Source organism: Triturus cristatus, chromosome 3_1 (assembly GCF_964204655.1).
Source record: "Triturus cristatus chromosome 3_1, aTriCri1.1, whole genome shotgun sequence".
NCBI lineage: Eukaryota > Metazoa > Chordata > Amphibia > Caudata > Salamandridae > Triturus > Triturus cristatus.
In genome coordinates, this window is record NC_140583.1 from 103,484,743 (window position 1) to 103,502,291 (window position 17,549).

General features: G+C 46.0%; 1 protein-coding gene across 2 annotated transcripts in view; it reads left to right on the plus strand.

Annotated features, from left to right (window-relative positions):
- Positions 1 to 17,549, plus strand: part of PAMR1 (peptidase domain containing associated with muscle regeneration 1) — a 293,605-nt gene that overhangs the window by 237,358 nt on the left and 38,698 nt on the right. Inside the window, exon 7 of one of the 2 annotated variants that reach the window (XM_085643490.1) lies at positions 1,137 to 1,307. The exons of the other annotated variant lie outside the window; for it this stretch is intronic. Coding sequence (XP_085499616.1) covers positions 1,137 to 1,307 — 171 coding nt within the window. The remainder of the gene's footprint in view (positions 1 to 1,136; positions 1,308 to 17,549) is intronic. 2 annotated transcript variants of the gene reach the window in all.

The window sequence follows — 17,549 nt, forward strand, 5'->3', positions numbered from 1 at the left end:
CACAGGGTGGGTGCATTAGGTCTGTTGAGAGTGTGGTTTGGGGGATGGAGGGCCTGAGGTCTGAGACTGAGGCGTGCACTGTTTGTGTTGCATCAGTTCACTTCTGGCATGACCAGGTGCCAGGAGATACAGTTATGTAGTATTAACAGAAAAAGTTAAGTGCGCTGGAGCACCCAGTCACCAGCTAGAGCTGTGGTTTATGCTGTTGAACAAGGAAGCTTGAGTGACAAGCAAACAAAATAGCTTAGAAGTCCATAGCGGTTGATGAGAACAGCTCCGGCTCCTTTTTGGAGAAATAACAGCAAACCCTTTTTTTGTGTGTTTTGTCGCTACGATTGCAAAAGTGTGGTTATGGTGGTCATTCTTGGCATAATATGCATGATCGTATCAACTTCTGATATATTTTGCCTCTGACATTGTTAGCTTATTGCAGGCATACATTTTCATGCACTAATGGTTACATGCAAGTAAAGCTGATGATGGCAAGTTGCAACCATACTGGACAGGTAAAGGAACAGAGGCCATTGCTTCCTATGTTTTTGAGAACAAGCCACACTCCGGGCTGTGAGAGATTTCTAACAAGCCCAGTTGATCAATCCATCCATGCACTGGCTCATCAACTAAATCACAATTCACTCACTTATCACTCACTCACTTACCTGTCCCTGCCTTCAATCATGCATCCTTCCTATGAACTTATTCTGCAACTCATGCAATCAATCGCTTACCCATTCTCCTGTCCACCCTTTATTGCACTCACTAATCTGTCCATGCCCTCAGTCATCGCCCATTCATCCATCCATGCAGTCATTTATTTGTCCATTCAATGAACTATTCATTAGTTTTCATGTCCACCCACTCACACATCTAGTCCACCACACATACTAACTTGCCAAACAGTGAAGAAGCAGCTTCAACTGTAAAAAGAACAGACCTATTGACTATGCCAATGCTTCTTTTTTTTGACAGTGCATGTTTTGTAACAACATTTGCCTGTGTTTATAGGAAACATACAACCTCATCTGCATATTGTGTCTGCTTGCTCTGCTTGTAATTCTCTGAGACGACTGACTTTCTGTAGCCTCTGACCCTGTGTTTGTAATAAAGTGGATTTTCTCAAATATCTGAACTGTCAGTGGTGGTGTGTAGGACCCCAGGTGCTCCAGCGCACGGCAGTGTGGATGCAGAGGACGTTAGGTATGGAGCTGAGGCTTACTTCAGGTGTGACGTGGGCTACAGACTCGATGGCAATAGCACCGCAAAGTGCCAGCTCGATGGGAGCTGGAACACAGGCGCCCCCAAGTGCGGTAAGCTTGCGGCATGCTTTTATGCTTTTACTTTTTTCTCTGGACGCTTGCTCTTTTTTGGTATGTGTCTGGCTATTAACAGTTGACTAATCAGTGGTGGAAACTGCAGTTAACACTCCATTTTCATCTTTAGACTGGTCTTTTGTGCCTGTTGGTGTCACATGCATGTGGAGGCTGGTTATGGTTGCTCTACAGGATCTGTTGGTTTCTGGTGGCATTTTCTATTTAACCTACGATTCTCCTAGACTATTGTGTACGACTTACAGACACAGATTTTTAGGTCTCGCGTAGACAGCGTGTGCGCTGTCTCTTCGAGACATGCTGTTTATTCTCAGTGGTCTTGAGGGCCCCCCATTATTTACCATTGGTTGGCTTCATAGCCACTGTCAATTGATTGCTTTCTGCTGGTTGGCTCTGCCATCAGCACTTCCCTCTTCTTGCATGAGACCCTCCCCTAGAGCATGGCCCAAGTACTTGTGCCATTACACTGCTCGCGATTTTTGGAGCTATGTTGTTTGTTTTTGTTGAGCCACTCTACAGAGAGCATGTTTTGTAGCTGGCTCTGCCCTCTGCTCCCTCCGACCATCTGTTTGCGTCTTCACTCTGTTTTCCCCTCCCTCCCATTGCTGTGTCGAACTCCCACACAACTAAAGAAATAATCCAGAGGCCCGATGGCCTTGTCCAGTCCTGCTTCAAGGAAGGCTTTGACTTTTGTTTTTGTTGCCATTTTTTGATAGCGCAAACTCAACCTCAAGGTACTGGAGCGCTTAACACAAGGAGACCTTTCCAAGCCTTTTAGTACTGGTACATCTTCAGCTCTGATACCCGGGTCACAGGATTCCAGATAGTTGTCATTATTAACTCTGCCACTTAGATTCCACACACACATCAGAGCACTGCAGAGAATCAGCTGTGTGTGCTTTACAGCTCCTTTCTTCTTGTTCCTTTTAGAAGGAGCAAGTTCAAGCCAAAGAGTGCTGGGGAACAAAAGAACATAGGTGCAAGCTGTGCCAGGCAGGGCGTGTTTAACTTCAGGGAGGAGCACGTCCCCTGTTTTTTCAAATGGACTACAAATAACACAAGGCGCAGGCTTCTGTATGCACACATCTAACAAGTCTGCGTTGTTTACATGGTTTCTATTAGGAGTATACCCCGTCCCCCAAAAGAGAGAAACCTATAAGTACCACGGAACCGAGAAAAAGGAGGCCATGAGGGGATGTCCAAGCATATGCAAGCTATCTCAATGCCAATTTTTATATGTGCAATTTTGAAGTAAGTTAACAAATAACGTTTGCATCAAAACATCTTTAACATAAAAAACAGACTGCACTGTATACATAAGGGTATGGTGGGAAAAAAGAGACCCCTCCTCTCTTTGTTGGAAGATGTTAGCAGTGTCTGGTAATCTATTATGCCCCCTATACTCCTCAGATCTCTGCTCAATATGTCAATATTGTGCCACTGTAACCTTGATTTTCTGTTTCCTAACGCATGCTAATGATCAAGTATTAACTACATTTTCGTAATTGTAAACATAAATACAGTTTTTTTTCAGCCATTCCTTGTATGCGTACCATACCATTCAGTGATAGACAATGACAAACCGTACCAGCATACCATTTACTACAATGACACATCATACTATTCAATTATATTCAATTCTATATTATACAATGACACACAATACTACAATTTCCTCTTGAATAATAGTGCATACAATACCATACAATAATAAGCCATACCATACAACATAACCCCCCAAACTAAACACTGACATAGCCAATACATCCTGCATAGGCGAGACATATTGGCTTTGCCACTGCTTGTTTGCGTTTGTCACAGAAATAGAGACAAATAGCACTCACTTATAATATGTAATAAGTTTTGTAGTACCAGCTTGGTGCAAAACAGCCCAGAACACAAAAATAACAGCACCCAGATAATGTTTGTAACACAGCCCAAACATTGAAAAACCAATGTGCCACAAATGGATCCAATTAGACTTTTGTCACCTTGGTTCCCAGTCTTTTGACAGATTTATCTGCTGATTTTTGACTGTTGCAGGGAGATGCTGAAATAATGAACACGAGAATTGTTCCTGCTGGCTCTTCTTAGTCACCTACTAAATAAGCCATAAGTGTCTGCTGGTAATGGTAAGGCCAGGGTAAAATTAAATTACGCCAGCGAAATTTGGTAAATTCCTCTTTATGTGCAATTATTACCTGTGGGAGATTGGTTTGTGCAGAATAAATCTTGCCAAGAGACATTTTCTGTTCAAACCAGTACCCTACCAGAATCTTAAGTGACTTTTTAATGTGAATGATGAATACGAGATACCGTCAAAGTGGTTTTGTGACAACCTCAACCAGTTACGCACCCTTCATTGTTATCAGCATCACAGGCATTTTCGATGAATTTACCTGCCATGTTTTAAAGAGGGTCTTGATTTTAGAGTGTGGCATCCGGCTTTAAACAACATTAGCACAATGGCACTCTTGGGGTGCAGTGCAAAACTGTGGCAGAAAAGTCACCACCCAAATGGAAATTGTACTAGCTCAACAATAAGAGGTTGTCATTTGGAGATCACAAAACATGTGTTGTACTTAACATGCAATGACATATTTTAACGTTGTATTACACAAGGCATTTTGCTATAACAATCTTTTCAAACAGTTTTACTCAGATATCTAGCTATGCTTCACGGTTCCCCCTCTGTAATCTGAAGTGCATAGCATGGACTGCAAGTCAAGCTGTGTGGAGTTTTGTGTCTTATCAATAGAAGTGTCAAATTCCTTACAGGTGGTAAAAATTTTGTTTGGAAGAAGTCCACCAGTTTATTACAGAAATCTTGGGATTCCTCTAAATTGGTGGCATCTTTTGGCGCGGATTAGAGATTTACCACATCGAATAGCTCTCTAACGGAATTGGCAGAGTTGATTTTTTTAGTGCAGAAGTTCGATGTCTCCTCTCTATTTGCCACCTTGTAGTATCTACAATAATGGATTCATGTGTGATTATTCCCTGGATATCATATGCTTCTAGCTAGGCTCGCTCCCATTGCTGGCACTGAAGGCAATGAGTCCATATCTGCCAATTTCAATAACAGTATGAAGGCAGTGGCTAATTGGATGAGTATCGGTTGTCTAAGACTAAATGGAGGCAAGACGTAAAATCAGGCTTGTTCTTGTCGCCGGCAAGATTGTCTAAGTTGCCTGAGCCGCTCAGTAAACCTGTTGGCAGCTTCCTGTGGTTTCCTTAAAAGCGTACAACCACATCTAAATCACAGCTGAGCCAGAATGAGAACCTCACTGCGGCCAGCTCCACATCTTCATGGTCAGTCCTATTACTGGTCCTGAGGGTGGTAGAGAAGGCTTCTCTAGATAATCTCTTCCAAATATTCTTACATAATCTATTATTGTCGCTATTTAGATCCTCCTGTTTAATCAACTAAGAGAGTGTGAATCCCACTGCATAGTGGTCCAACCAGTAAAGTGGTAATATCTCACTAAGCTTCAGTTGGGAGTCATTAGAGAATATTCTATCCAATGTGTGCCGCTGCACTGTGTGTGGGGGCATTGACCAGCTGGGAGAGACCAAAACATGACATCGTGTCTGTAAATCACCTTGAGTCTTTACATGTAGCATCCTCCAAATGGAAATTAAAATCTCCCAGGAATGGGAAGTTTTCTTTACCTAGGTGAGGTTCAATTATATGGGCTAGTTCTAGAGTGAAGATCATTCTATGTCCTGGGGGTCTATATACTAGAATCGCAGCAAAGGATTTTGTAGAATGTATTTTTACTGAGAAATGTAGAGCCTCACAGGGGGTCGAGCTCTATGTGGGCTCCATAAGGCAATGATACTTTGCTTTATGTATAATTGCTAAACCTCCACCTTGTCTTTTTTTCCTGTCATGTCTGAGGATCATGTGCCCGTGGGAATCCCACCAAGTCGGGTCGGACGAGTCATATGCCCAAGTTTCAGTGACAATGCCCAGTCTGGTTTTTGTGCCACAGCAAATTCAGCAAGCTCTATTTTACTTTTAATTAGTGATCTTGCATTAATCAAGAACCCTCTATATTTCTCCTCTATTGAGGTCATCTCTTATTTGAGTAATCGCTCTTTAGTGTGCTATGGGACTTTGTAGGCGTGCAAGATGTGGAAGAAGAAGTACAGATCACGAAGCCACGTATCTCTGATAGAGTTCATTGAACCCAAATGGAGAACAGCTTGATGACATACCACAGCTTCCTAACCTCCAGAGATGTTCTCGCGAGCAGGATAATCATGGGGCTATTTCTGGAGGAAGATGGCCAGGGCTTCTGGTGCATGGTACAGTCCGGGCACACACAGGCCTTTCTTTGGTGCTCCTATGGCGTGCCTGCGGCGTGCCAGCTTCACGCAGATACTGCGTGTCAGTGCACTCATGCTCCTTAAATAGACATCTCCAACCAGTAAAATGCATAGCCCGCTGCATGGTCAAAACGATAGTGCGAAAATGTCAACCAGAAAGTGGGACAGCTAAAATAACTCTCTCCGCAACAATCTGAAAATCTGTGGCAGACTGGAGAGTTATATGGTAAGTAGTATGTGAGCAAGTGGGAGCATTTAACTCCCCTTGTTGGAGAGACGGCGCAAAAAGGAACAAAGTATATAAAATAACTACAGAATGAAAAATGATGAAGCTCAGTGTGCGTGTCGCACCTCGCCGTGAACTAACTGCGCATCCGCGCACTAATGCTCCTTAAACAGGCATCTCCCACCAGGAGAACCAAGCATTTGCAGTGCAATAGGTCTTGCATTTACTAGACTTTGAGCTTTTGGCAATATAAATGTCAATAGCTTAAATTCTCGTAAATGCAAGACCTATTGAATTGCAAATATTGTTTGTTTCCAAGTGTTCCAAGCCGCACTTGCTCTTAATAGAGGCCACGCCCCTTTTTTTAGATGAGCCGCATCTAACGAAAGGGGCGTGACCTCTATTAAAGGCAATCGCAGCATGGGGCGCTTGGAAACAACCCACCCCTAAAATATTTGTAAAGCTATAGGTGTCGCATTTGCAAGATTTAAAGCTAATATCATTTACAGCGCCAATAGCTTAAACTCTCCTAAGTGTGAGACCTATGGCATTCCAAAGAAGCAACAGCCATTGTCCCGGCTGCTTGGAAAGTGAAAGCGCTCATGGCACACTGAATGTTGCTGCAAAGGACGTCGTGCCTGCAGTAAGACAAATTTCCCTAAAGAAATAATGCTTACAGACTAAATAACACAGACTGTGTAACAACAGAAGTAAAAGGGCCAGTCCTCATGGGAAGTTATAAATAAAGACAAGGCAGTACTAAGGAAGGTCTAACAAGCCGATTACCGAATCAGAAGCTTGCATTTACAAAGGTCAAAGACACAAGCCAAGGAAAAATATGGACAGAGAGTAGGTGGAGCTTCAAGTGCATACTCTAATACAGGATGCATCGTAGAGCAGCGCATGCGCTGCCCAGGCTCGACCTAAAATGCCTAGCCAGCTACCTCCCCAAAATGGCGAAGGGAAAAGGTCAACCAGGAAGTGGGGAAGCTGAAATAACTCTCTATGCAGCAATCAGCAAATCCGCGGCGGACGGGAGAGTTATATGTGTGAGAGCGAAAGTATTTAACCCTTCTTGCTGGAGAGAAGGCGCAAAAAGGAACTAAGGAAACAAAAGGTGGTGCAAGCTGCAGTGGTTTCATGAGGTGGGCCCTGATACTTATATATTTTTTTGTTTTTTTACAAATTAAGTACTGGACACTTTGGAATTTATAGACCTTGGTTTCAATTCCAACTCAATGCTGGACTGTAAATTGTATGATTTGGGACAGATCCACTTAATCTTCCTGTAAATATGAGTGAAATGTAATGAAAGTGTAAATATGAGTAAGATAATGTGTAAATTACAAATGATGTATGGCACTCCACTGCTACGTAGCTACCAGTGCATACATGGCTGTCCGCCTCTTGCCCCTGCTCTTACATCAGTAGCGGCTGTCGCTATAGTAAAGTGGTAGGGTAGGGGATAGGGATGGGGTGGGCTTAGGGTTGGTTTTAAAAAATAAAACAAAATAAAAAGACTTACCTGCCACTCGGCACCAGCTGCTGGCTCCCTTGTGGCTCCTCTTGTCCCGTAAGTGGATGGACTTCACTACACAGGCTTCCTACCAAATCCAGATGCTGCTCCCATGCTGTGCCTAGCATGAGAGCAGCACCTGGATTGCCTTGGGGCTCCTATGGAGTGCCAGCCGGTTCCTTTCACCTGTCTCTTTATGTTGAGTGTAATGGGAGATAGAGAGCTTGAAGCCCCTCTCACCAAAACACCACCTGTAAATGGTGCTCTGTGGCATGTTTGGGTAGGGAACGACAGTTCAAAAGTGCCATTTTGAAAGTCAGTGTCGATGCTAGGTTAGAGTTAATAGAGCTGGAAGTAGAAACTAGTTCGAAAGGGCAGTGGGGGCATTTGTTGACATCGTTTCTTAACGATATAGAGTGGGCACAGTGGGCGGGAAGTCTCTGTCTGTGTGCAAGTAGCTGATCAAAGGTGTAACAGAGTTTCTTTTTAACCAGCGGGCCAGGGGTCCTAGCCCCTGGTCCCGGCCGGGCGCGGATGGGTGCAGACGGGCTTGCCTTGATTGCCCCTGCTCTCTTCAACCAGGCGTTTGACTTTATCGGTCCAGCTACTCTTGACCTCATCAACCTCTCACTATCCACGGGGGTCGTGCCCTCCTTATGGAAACAGGCTATGGTGAGAGCCCTCCTTAAGAAATCCTCCCTGGACCCGGAAATCCTCGCAAACTATCGGCCCATTTCGCTGCTGCCAGGGTTTGCCAAAATATGTGAAAAATATGTCAACACTATCCTTTCCACATTTCTGGAAGAGAATGACCGCCTTCACTTCTCTCAAACTGGTTTCCGACCGCGGCAGGGCACTGAAACGGCCTTGCTAACTGTGGTGGAAGAATCAAGGAAAATCCTAGATGTGGGTAGGTCCAGAGCCATTGTGCTACTTGACCTCAGCGCGGCCTTAGATACTGTCAACCATCTTATATTGATGAAAAGACTCTGAGAGAGCGGAGTTTCAGGAGTCCTACTTAAATGGTTGGAATCTTTCCTTAGAGATAGGTCTTTCCAAGTTTTCGAGAATGACTCCGTCTCAGAGAAAATGCCGTTGCACTGTGGGGTTCCTCAGGGATCTTCCCTTAGACCCACGCTTTTTAATGTATATATGCGACCTCTGGGCGAATTGGTCAAGCCCTTCGGGGTTAAGATCGTCTCATATGCAGACGACACACAATTGATTGTGTCCCTAAATCAGCTGGATGAGAATCAGTTCTGAATAGCCACCTGGATGGACAACTCCTTCTTAAAATTAAACGGTGCAAAAACAGAGTTGATGTTCCTAGGGAATCCCACCAATATTAGCCCCGATGTTCTCTGGCCGAAATACCTTGGGGTTATGCCTACGCCAAAAGATCGCATAAAAAGTCTTGGAGTATGGTTTGACCACAAACTCGACTTCAACGAACAAGCACGAGAAGTGGCAGCCACTTGTTTTGGAATCCTTAAAATGATAAGGAAAACTCTTCCAGTGCTGCCTTTTGGTGCGGGGAAATTGATGGTCCAGGCCTTGATACTGTCCAGAATTGATTATGCTAATGTGCTCTACCTTGGAGCTCCCAGTTCCGCCATAAAAAAACTTCAAAGGGTGCAGTACTGTGCAGCCCGTTCCTTATTGCAGGCTCCTTATAGGGCTTCGATGAACCCCCTGATTGCCTCTCTGCACTGGTTGCCAGTGGCGGAAAGAATTCAGTTTAAGGCTCTTTGTATTGCTCACAAAGTAATGTCCTTGAGGGCTCCTCCTATCCTAAGAACCATCATTACCCCCTACCTTCCCAAGAAAACATTACGCTCAGAAGCAAAACGCCTAGCTATAGCTCCTAGAGTGCATAGAGCTCGGAGCGGGGTCGGATGTTTTCCACCATCTCGGCGAAAAAGCTGGAATCAACTACCAGATAGGATTCGGCTCGAGACTAGTCACTTTTCCTTTCGTAAGGCTCTGAAGACCCTGTTGTTCCCTTAAATGCTCCTTTATCGACTCATTACTTTGTCGCTAGCGCTGGGAGGCCTCTGGTAGCCATCGCTCTACAAATATATATTCATTCATTCAGGGAGGGAGGGGAGAAAGAAAACCAGAAATGGAGTATGGCATATTATGGACCAGGTGTTCTCTCTGATACACTCTTTCTGCCTGCTTGCCTCTGGCCTGTGAGTTGAAAAAATGACCAGTGTGTAGTGAGAGAGATCTTGAAAAGCAGAAACCTTTCACGGCAATGAAATCGAAGACAATTAGTATATAACACTTCCATGCTACCGGGATTCAACATTTTTCAACAGTTTTACAAGTAATCTAAGAATAATGCCATTCTGTGAGAAAAAGTTATTTTTTTAAATATCATTATGAGTACCAGTATATTAATACTTACTATTTATGCTATTTATATAAATAATTAAAGCCTACTACCGTTTTTGATACTTTGCAGGGATACTGCACGGGTGAACAGCTGTTGTTGGAGTCTACAGGGAAAGTACCAATTTGAGAGTGAGAGAGTGAGTCAGTCAGTGAAAGAGAGTGAGTCAGTGGGATAGTCAGTCAGTGAAAGTGAGTCAGTCTTTTAGCGAGAGTCAGTCAGTCTTTTAGCGGGAGTCAGTCTTTTAGCGAGAGACAGTCAGTGAGAGAGAGTCAGTCAGTGAGAGAGAGTCAGTCAGTGAGAGAGAGTGGGAGAGTCTGTCAGTGAGAGTCTGTCGGTGAGAGTGAGTCAGTCAGTGAGAGTCTGTCAGTGAGAGTGAGTCTGTCAGTGAGAGTGAGTCTGTCAGTGAGAGTGAGTCTGTCAGTGAGAGTGAGTCTGTCAGTGAGAGTGAGTCTCTTAGTGAGAGAGAGTCTGTTAGTGAGAGTCTGTTAGTGAGAGAGAGTCTGTTAGTGAGAGTGAGTGAGTCAGTCAGTGAGAGTGAGTGAGTCAGTCAGAGAGAGAGTGTGAGAGAATCAGTGAGAGTTTGTCAGTGAGAGTGAGTGAGTGAGTCAGTGAGAGTGTGTCAGTCAGTGAGAGTGAGTGAGTCAGTGAGAGAGAGTGGGAGAGTCAGTCAGTGAGAGAGAGTGGGAAGGTCTGTCAATGAGAGTCTGTTAGTGAGAGTCTGTCAGTGAAAGTGAGTCAGTCAGTGAGAGTCTGTTAGTGAGAGTCTGTTAGTGAGAGAGACTCTGTTAGTGAGAGTGTGTCAGTCAGTCAGTGAGAGTGAGTCAGTCAGTGAGAGAGTGTGAGAGAGTCAGTGAGAGTCTGTCAGTGAGAGTGAGTGAGAGTGAGTGAGTCAGTGAAAGTGAGTCAGTCAGTGAGAGTGAGTGAGTCAGTGAGAGAGAGTCAGTCAGTGAGAGAGAGTGGGAGAGTCTGTCAGTAAGAGTCTGTCGGTGAGAGTGAGTCAGTCAGTGAGAGTCTGTCAGTGAGAGTGAGTCTGTCAGTGAGAGTGAGTCTGTCAGTGAGAGTGAGTCTGTTAGTGAGAGAGAGTCTGTTAGTGAGAGTCTGTTAGTGAGAGAGAGTCAGTTAGTGAGAGTGAGTGAGTCAGTCAGTGAGAGTGAGTGAACCAGTCAGAGAGAGAGTGTGAGAGAATCAGTGAGAGTTTGTCAGTGAGAGTGAGTGAGTGAGTCAGTGAGAGTGAGTCAGTCAGTGAGAGTGAGTGAGTCAGTGAGAGAGAGTGGGAGAGTCAGTCAGTGAGAGAGAGTGGGAAGGTCTGTCAGTGAGAGTCTGTCAGTGAGAGTCTGTCAGTGAAAGTGAGTCAGTCAGTGAGAGTCTGTTAGTGAGAGTCTGTTAGTGAGAGAGACTCTGTTAGTGAGAGTGTGTCAGTCAGTCAGTGAGAGTGAGTCAGTCAGTGAGAGAGTGTGAGAGAGTCAGTGAGAGTCTGTCAGTGAGAGTGAGTGAGAGTGACTGAGTCAGTGAAAGTGAGTCAGTCAGTGAGAGTGAGTGAGTCAGTCAGTGAGAGAGAGTGGGAGAGTCTGTCAGAGAGTAATTCAGTGAGAGTGAGTGAGTCAGTCAGTGAGAGTCAGTCAGTGAGAGAGAGTCTGTCAGTCAGTGAGAGTGAGTGAGTCGGTCAGTGAGAGTGAGTGGGAGAGTCTGTCAGTGAGAGAGAGTGGGAGAGTCAGTCAGTGAGAGTCTTCAGTGAGAGTGAGTCAGTCAGTGAGAGTCTGTCAGTGAGAGTTAGTGAGTCAGTGAGAGTGAGTAGGAGAATCTGTCAGTGAGAGTCTGTCAGTGAGTGAGTCAGTGAGAGTAAGTGAGTCAGTCAGTGAGAGGGATTCTGTCAGTCAGTGAGGGAGAGTCTGTCAGTTAGTGAGAGTGAGTGGGAGAGTCAGTCAGTGAGAGTGTCAGTGAGAGTGAGTGAGTCTGTCAGTGAGAGAGTCTGTCAGTGAGAGAATCTGTCAGTGAGAGTGAGTCAGTCAGTGAGAGTCTGTTAGTGAGAGTGAGTCAGTCAGTGAGAGTGAGTGAGTCAGTCAGTGAGCGAGTCAGTCAGTGAGAGAGTGAGAGTGTCAGTGAGAGTCTGTCAGTGAGAGTCTGTCAGTGAGAGTGAGTCAGTGAGAGTGAGTGAGTCAGTGAGAGTGAGTGGGAGAGTCATTGAGTGAGAGTGAGAGAGTCTGTCAGTGAGAGTCTGTCAGTGAGAGTATGTCAGTGAGAGTGAGTGAGTCAGTGAGTCAGTGAGAGTGAGTGGGAGAGTCAGTGAGTGAGAGTGAGTGGGAGAGTTAGTCAGTCAGAGTCTGTCAGAGAGAGTCTGTCAGTGAGAGTGAGTGAGTCGGTCAGTGCGAGAGTGGGTCAGTCAGTCAGTGAGAGAGTGAGAGAGTCAGTGAAAGTCTGTCAGTGAGAGTGAGTCTGTCAGTGAGAGTGAGTCTGTCAGTGAGAGTGAGTCTGTCAGGGAGTGAGTCAGTGAGAGTGAGTCAATCAGTCAGTGAGAGTGAGTGAGTCAGTCGGTGAGAGTGAGTCTGTCAGTCAGTGAGAGTGAGTGAGTCAGTGAGAGAGTGTGAGAGAGTCAGTGAGAGATTGTCAGTCAGTGAGAGAGATTCTGTCAGTCAGTGAGAGAGATTCTGTCAGTCAGTGAGAGAGAGTCTGTCAGTCAGTGAGAGAGGGGGAGAGTCAGTGAGAGTCTGTCAGTGAGAGTCTGTCAGTGAGAGTGAGTCTGTGAGAGTCTGTCAGTAAGAGTGAGTCAGTGAGTAAGAGTGAGTGAGTGAGTGAGTCAGTCAGTCAGTCAGTGAGAGAGTGGGAGAGTCAGTCAGTGAATGAGAGTGGGAGGGTCTGTCAGTGAGAGTCTGTCAGTGAGAGTGTGTGATTGAGTCTGTCAGTGAGAGAGTGAGAGTGGGAGAGTCTGTCAGTGAGAGTCAATGTGAGTGAGAGAGTGAGATTGAGAGTCAGTGTGAGTGAGAGTGTGAGTGTCAGTGTCAGTGAGAGTCTGAGAGAGTGAGTCTGTGAGAGTGTCAGTGAGAGTGTGAGAGTCTGTGAGAGTGTCAGTGAGAGTGTGATAGTCTGAGTCAGCCATTAATGCAAGGCATTTGCAGTTAGGGTGAGTACTCTAAAGCTCAACTTTCATTGTGACAATGGTTCGAATATAAAACCCGTACATGTTTGCAGAGTTTAACGATTTATGGCTATTCCTAATGCTCTGAGGATACTACATTATTATATGCAAATAAATACATGCAGAACAAATAAAAGAAACAATTATAGTGAAGACTTGAATCTGCATGTTCTGAAAACCTGAAATTTCTCATCTTTCAAAAGAGCAGAAGCAGCAGCTGTTTTAAAGCACTCGTGCTTGTGCTCGTCATTGCTAATTTATATTAATCGATTTAATTTTAAAGTAATTCAATTAAGATAGAGAGACAGCACATCGGGTAAGGATTACAACGCACCTGAGAAAACACGTTAAACTCTTATCTTATCAAGCCCGGGAGTGGTGCGTGCGTGAGTGTGTGCGTGCACGCGCAGTCTGCTCTTTTTTGAAGCACATACTCGTGCTTGTGGCGCGCCCCTGCGGGCTGCCGCAGGGTGAATGCCACCACAAGCACGAGTATGTGCTTCGAAAAAGAGTTGAAAGACGGCTAAAGGTCTCCTATGGCGAGACCTAAAAAGAAAAATGAAACCTTTTTGTTTTCATGTTTTTTAAGGGCAGGCATTAGTCCCTCGGACCACTGCCTGCCATTAAAAAATAATTGTGTATGCATTTGCAAAGGGGAAGAGGTCCCCTAGGGTCCCCTACCCATTTATGAATGCATTAACACCTACTTGAAGTTGGTGGTAATTGCAAGTGTTTTGCGACCGCGATTGTGGTTGCTAAACATTAGTACATGGGTTTGAGATTCGCTAATTAGAAGGGAACACCCCTTCCAAATAGCGAGTCTCTAAACACTTTTTTTGCGAGTCGATATTTATTTGCGACTCACAACATTGTGTTGGTACACATGGCCATGACAATTTTAGCATGCGCAAACGGGTCACTAACCCATTTGAGCATGCTAAAATTGGTCGTAAAATTGGTCGTACATATTGCCATAATCCTGACAGTGGAGGTGGTGCCTGCGGAAGCACCAGCGTAAGGATTAGGATGTCAGTTTCCAAGAGCCTTTTCATGGCGGTCCGACCGTCATGATAAGTCTGTTGGAAAGTGACCTTGGCGCCCCTAGCAGGAGCCAAATCCCCCACCGGCCTCCGCTATGTGGCTTGGGGGGCACATGTGGTACTCCCCCATACATTCATGCACCATGTGCTAGGCCTGACATGGTGCCTGGCACATGGTGCATGGATGTTTAAAAACATTCCTTTTTCTATTGCGGCTTTGCTGCAGCTCTTTCCTGGGCAGCAGCACAAGCCACAATAGAAAAAGGGGCTTTCTGACCGCCTACACGGCGGTCGCATCCTATTCTGGCAGGTGGAACCTCCGACTTCTTGTCGCGTGGTCCCACTCCTGCTCCTGGGTCGGATGCTCCTCGACTGCCTGCGTAATAAGCTCCTTTATGTAATTGCTTTTTTCTTAGCGCACAGATTGACATTGGTGTGGCACTCTGAGTTTTCAATACTTCTTGATGTCTTAACAAATGGATACAAGGTCTAATTCTCAGACTAGAGCCTGAGCTGGCTTGTGAAGCTGTGTTATCTGTAGTGTGAATATGTATGGGAGCTATTCACAAAGATACATTTGGTTGCAAACATTTATTTGTGGCCAAAGGTACCTTACTTAGGACTGCCATGAGGTCACAAAGGGATTTCTGGCAAGCAAAAGCAAATTTTCAAGTGTGGATGTGTGGAGCATGACTGCGACATTCTCCGCACCCACAAATAGGACTCAGGGGGTGAGCAAGTGGTTGTTCCAAGGTGTAGCTTGCCTAAGAAGTGTGTGCATGGGCACAAAAAAGTATGTTTCTCAGCATTCACAAACTCCACTCTTTCCTGTTTCCACCCTCAAAAGAGAACATATTTTACTCCAGTCAAGAGTTGGTGTGAAGCCTACTCCAGAGTGGGAAGTGGAATGGATCACCCTCAGATTTTGTACTCTTGTGTCTAGCTGCTGCTTCGCTCTCCTTCTCCTGTCATGCTCCTCCCACCACTTCACACCATCTTGTTTACCCCTTCCATCCTCCTCCCGATGTCCCACGTTTTGTTTGATGTTCTCACAATGCACTGTGAGTGCTTTCTTTCCAAAGGCTGCACTTCATGTCCTGGACCGACTGTGAACATCCCAGGCCTCTTAGTGCCCATAACACATCCCATGGCTCCTTGTGCACATTCCAAGGCTACCTATGCCACTGCACATCCAAGGACTGCCATCGTCCATAACAGGGCTTCAAGGCCTCCTAGGGCCTATAACAGTGTTTCCAGTGCACAGCCCTGGGCTAAGAGTGCACGTCATAGGGCTCTGTGCAGGGCCTGCTTTAGGGCAGTGCGACTGGTGCGACCGCACTGGGCGCTGACCTGTGGAGCGGGGCGCTGACCTCAGGGGGTGCTGTATTTAGTAATAACGTATGATTGGAGAGAGGAGGGGCACTTTTGCCTGGTGATAGTGAGAGAATCTGAGGAGGTGGTCATAAGGTGTAGGGGCACCACAACTGATTGTCGCACTGGGCGCCACCAGCGCTAAAGCTAGCCCTGGCTCTGTGTGCCTATGACAGGCATGCCATTGCACATCCTAGGATGGCAAGCATCTATCATAAGACTGCCAGTGCACATCCCTGGCCTGCCAGTGCACATCTCATGGTTCCCAGTGGACAGCTCAGGGCCCTGTGTGCTCATCACAGGGCTGCCAGTGCACTCCTCTGGGCTCCAAGTGTGCATCCCAGTGCTCTTAGTGCACAAAAGGACTCCCAGTGCACACCACTGAACTGACAGTACATATCCTATGGCTCTTAGTGCACATCCCAGGGCTGCCATTGCATACTCAAGAACCGTGAGCACCTATAAGAGGGATTCCAGTGCACATCCCCGGGCTGACTGTGCACATCCTAGGGCACACTCTGCCAATCATATGGCTTCCATTGCACATCCTGGAACAGGCCAGCAAGCTTCCCAGTGCAGCGACCACAGCGCTGCAGTTCCCGGTGTGTGCACGATCCCTGTGCCTCTGGTTTTGTGGTCTTGTGATCTGCTCCTTGGTGTGAACTACCAGCAGCCAGCCGGAGCCAACTATCTATTAAGCTCATACACACTAATTAAAAGACCACATAATCTGAAGCAGCACCCCAATTCCGCATGACTAATTAAACTTAGACAAAGCAAGGACCTGAAAATAATTTTTGAACTTTTTGAGTTTGAGTTTAAAATATTTGTAGAGCGCACGTACACCTGGCGGTTTCATGGCGCTATGAAGTACTGAGCCCAAGAGGGCAAGAGGGTCGGGGAGGAGGGGAAGAGTAGGACGATTATGATGGGAAGGCCTGTGAGAAAAGCAAGGTTTTGAGCGCCTTGCGGAAGTGCGGGTATTGAGTGGAAGATCTAAGGTGGGCGGGGAGAGAGTTCCAGAAGGCAGGGGCAAGTGTGGAAAATTTCGTGCCCCCCCACTTTTTACGCCTAAAGCAGGAAATTGTCAGCAATTGTTGAGAGGATGAGCGTAGTTCTCTGGCGGGGGCGTAGGCTTTGATTTCCGAGGAGATGAACGCAGGGGCTATGCCAGCCCGAGCTTGAAAGGTGATACATCCTATCTTGAACTGAACTCGTTCTTGAACAGGGAGCCAGTGCAAGGACTTCATTTGCGATGGTTTGAGCAAATAAATGCAGCATGAATTAAAAATCCTAATGCGCACTATATCATTCGTAATATCCAAGCATCAACTGTGATATACGGGGCGGCACATACCGTAATTCGCCTGGTATGCCCACGTGGTTTACTTGTAAAATAAAACTTAAATAAATTACAAAACGAAAAAATGTGATTGACAGAGAAATATTTTTTCTCAAGTATTTTGTGGTTTACAACAGTCAATAGGAGTCATTATAACACCCTACTCTCAATCTGAATAACTGTTGTGACATGAACGTTTTGGTTGGGGACTGCAACCTGATTCCGGTGCAGTGATGGGGGCCCAAGAGGGGTGCATTTTAATCCCCAGAATGAAGACCACAATGTCTACGTTGCTGTCCTTATTGGCAGGACTGCAACCCATTCCAAGATGGCAGTGCATCGCCTTCATTTTCAACGTCATTACATGGCTGTATACTGGAAACTTCTACCAGCGGGATGTGCTCCGCCGGCTAGATTGCTGACTTTGGTGCTGGAAACCAAGGTTCGAGCCTCGGGATCGTGTGCTACTCACCCGTGAGGGTCTCAAGGCGCTGAGGGGGGTGGGGTGGTGCGCAGATCCATTTAGCCGAAGATCCAGGTCTTGAGAGTCTTCCTGAAGGTGTTCAGGGAGGAGGCCCATCTAATGTCTGCTGGTAGCCCGTTCCAGGTCTTGGCTGCAGCGATGTGAGAGAACGATCTTCCGCCTGCTCTGGCTCTGCGGATGCGTGGGATTTTAGCCAGTGCGAGGTGGAAGACCAGAGGTTTCTTTTGGGTACATAGAAGTTTATTCTGTCGTTGAGGTATTTGAGTCTGTTGTTGTGTAGGCATTTGTAGGCGTGGGTGAGGATTTTGAAGGTGACTCTTCTCCACGGGGAGCCAGTAAAGTCTCCACAGGTGGTGGCTGATGTGTTCGTGCCGGGGGA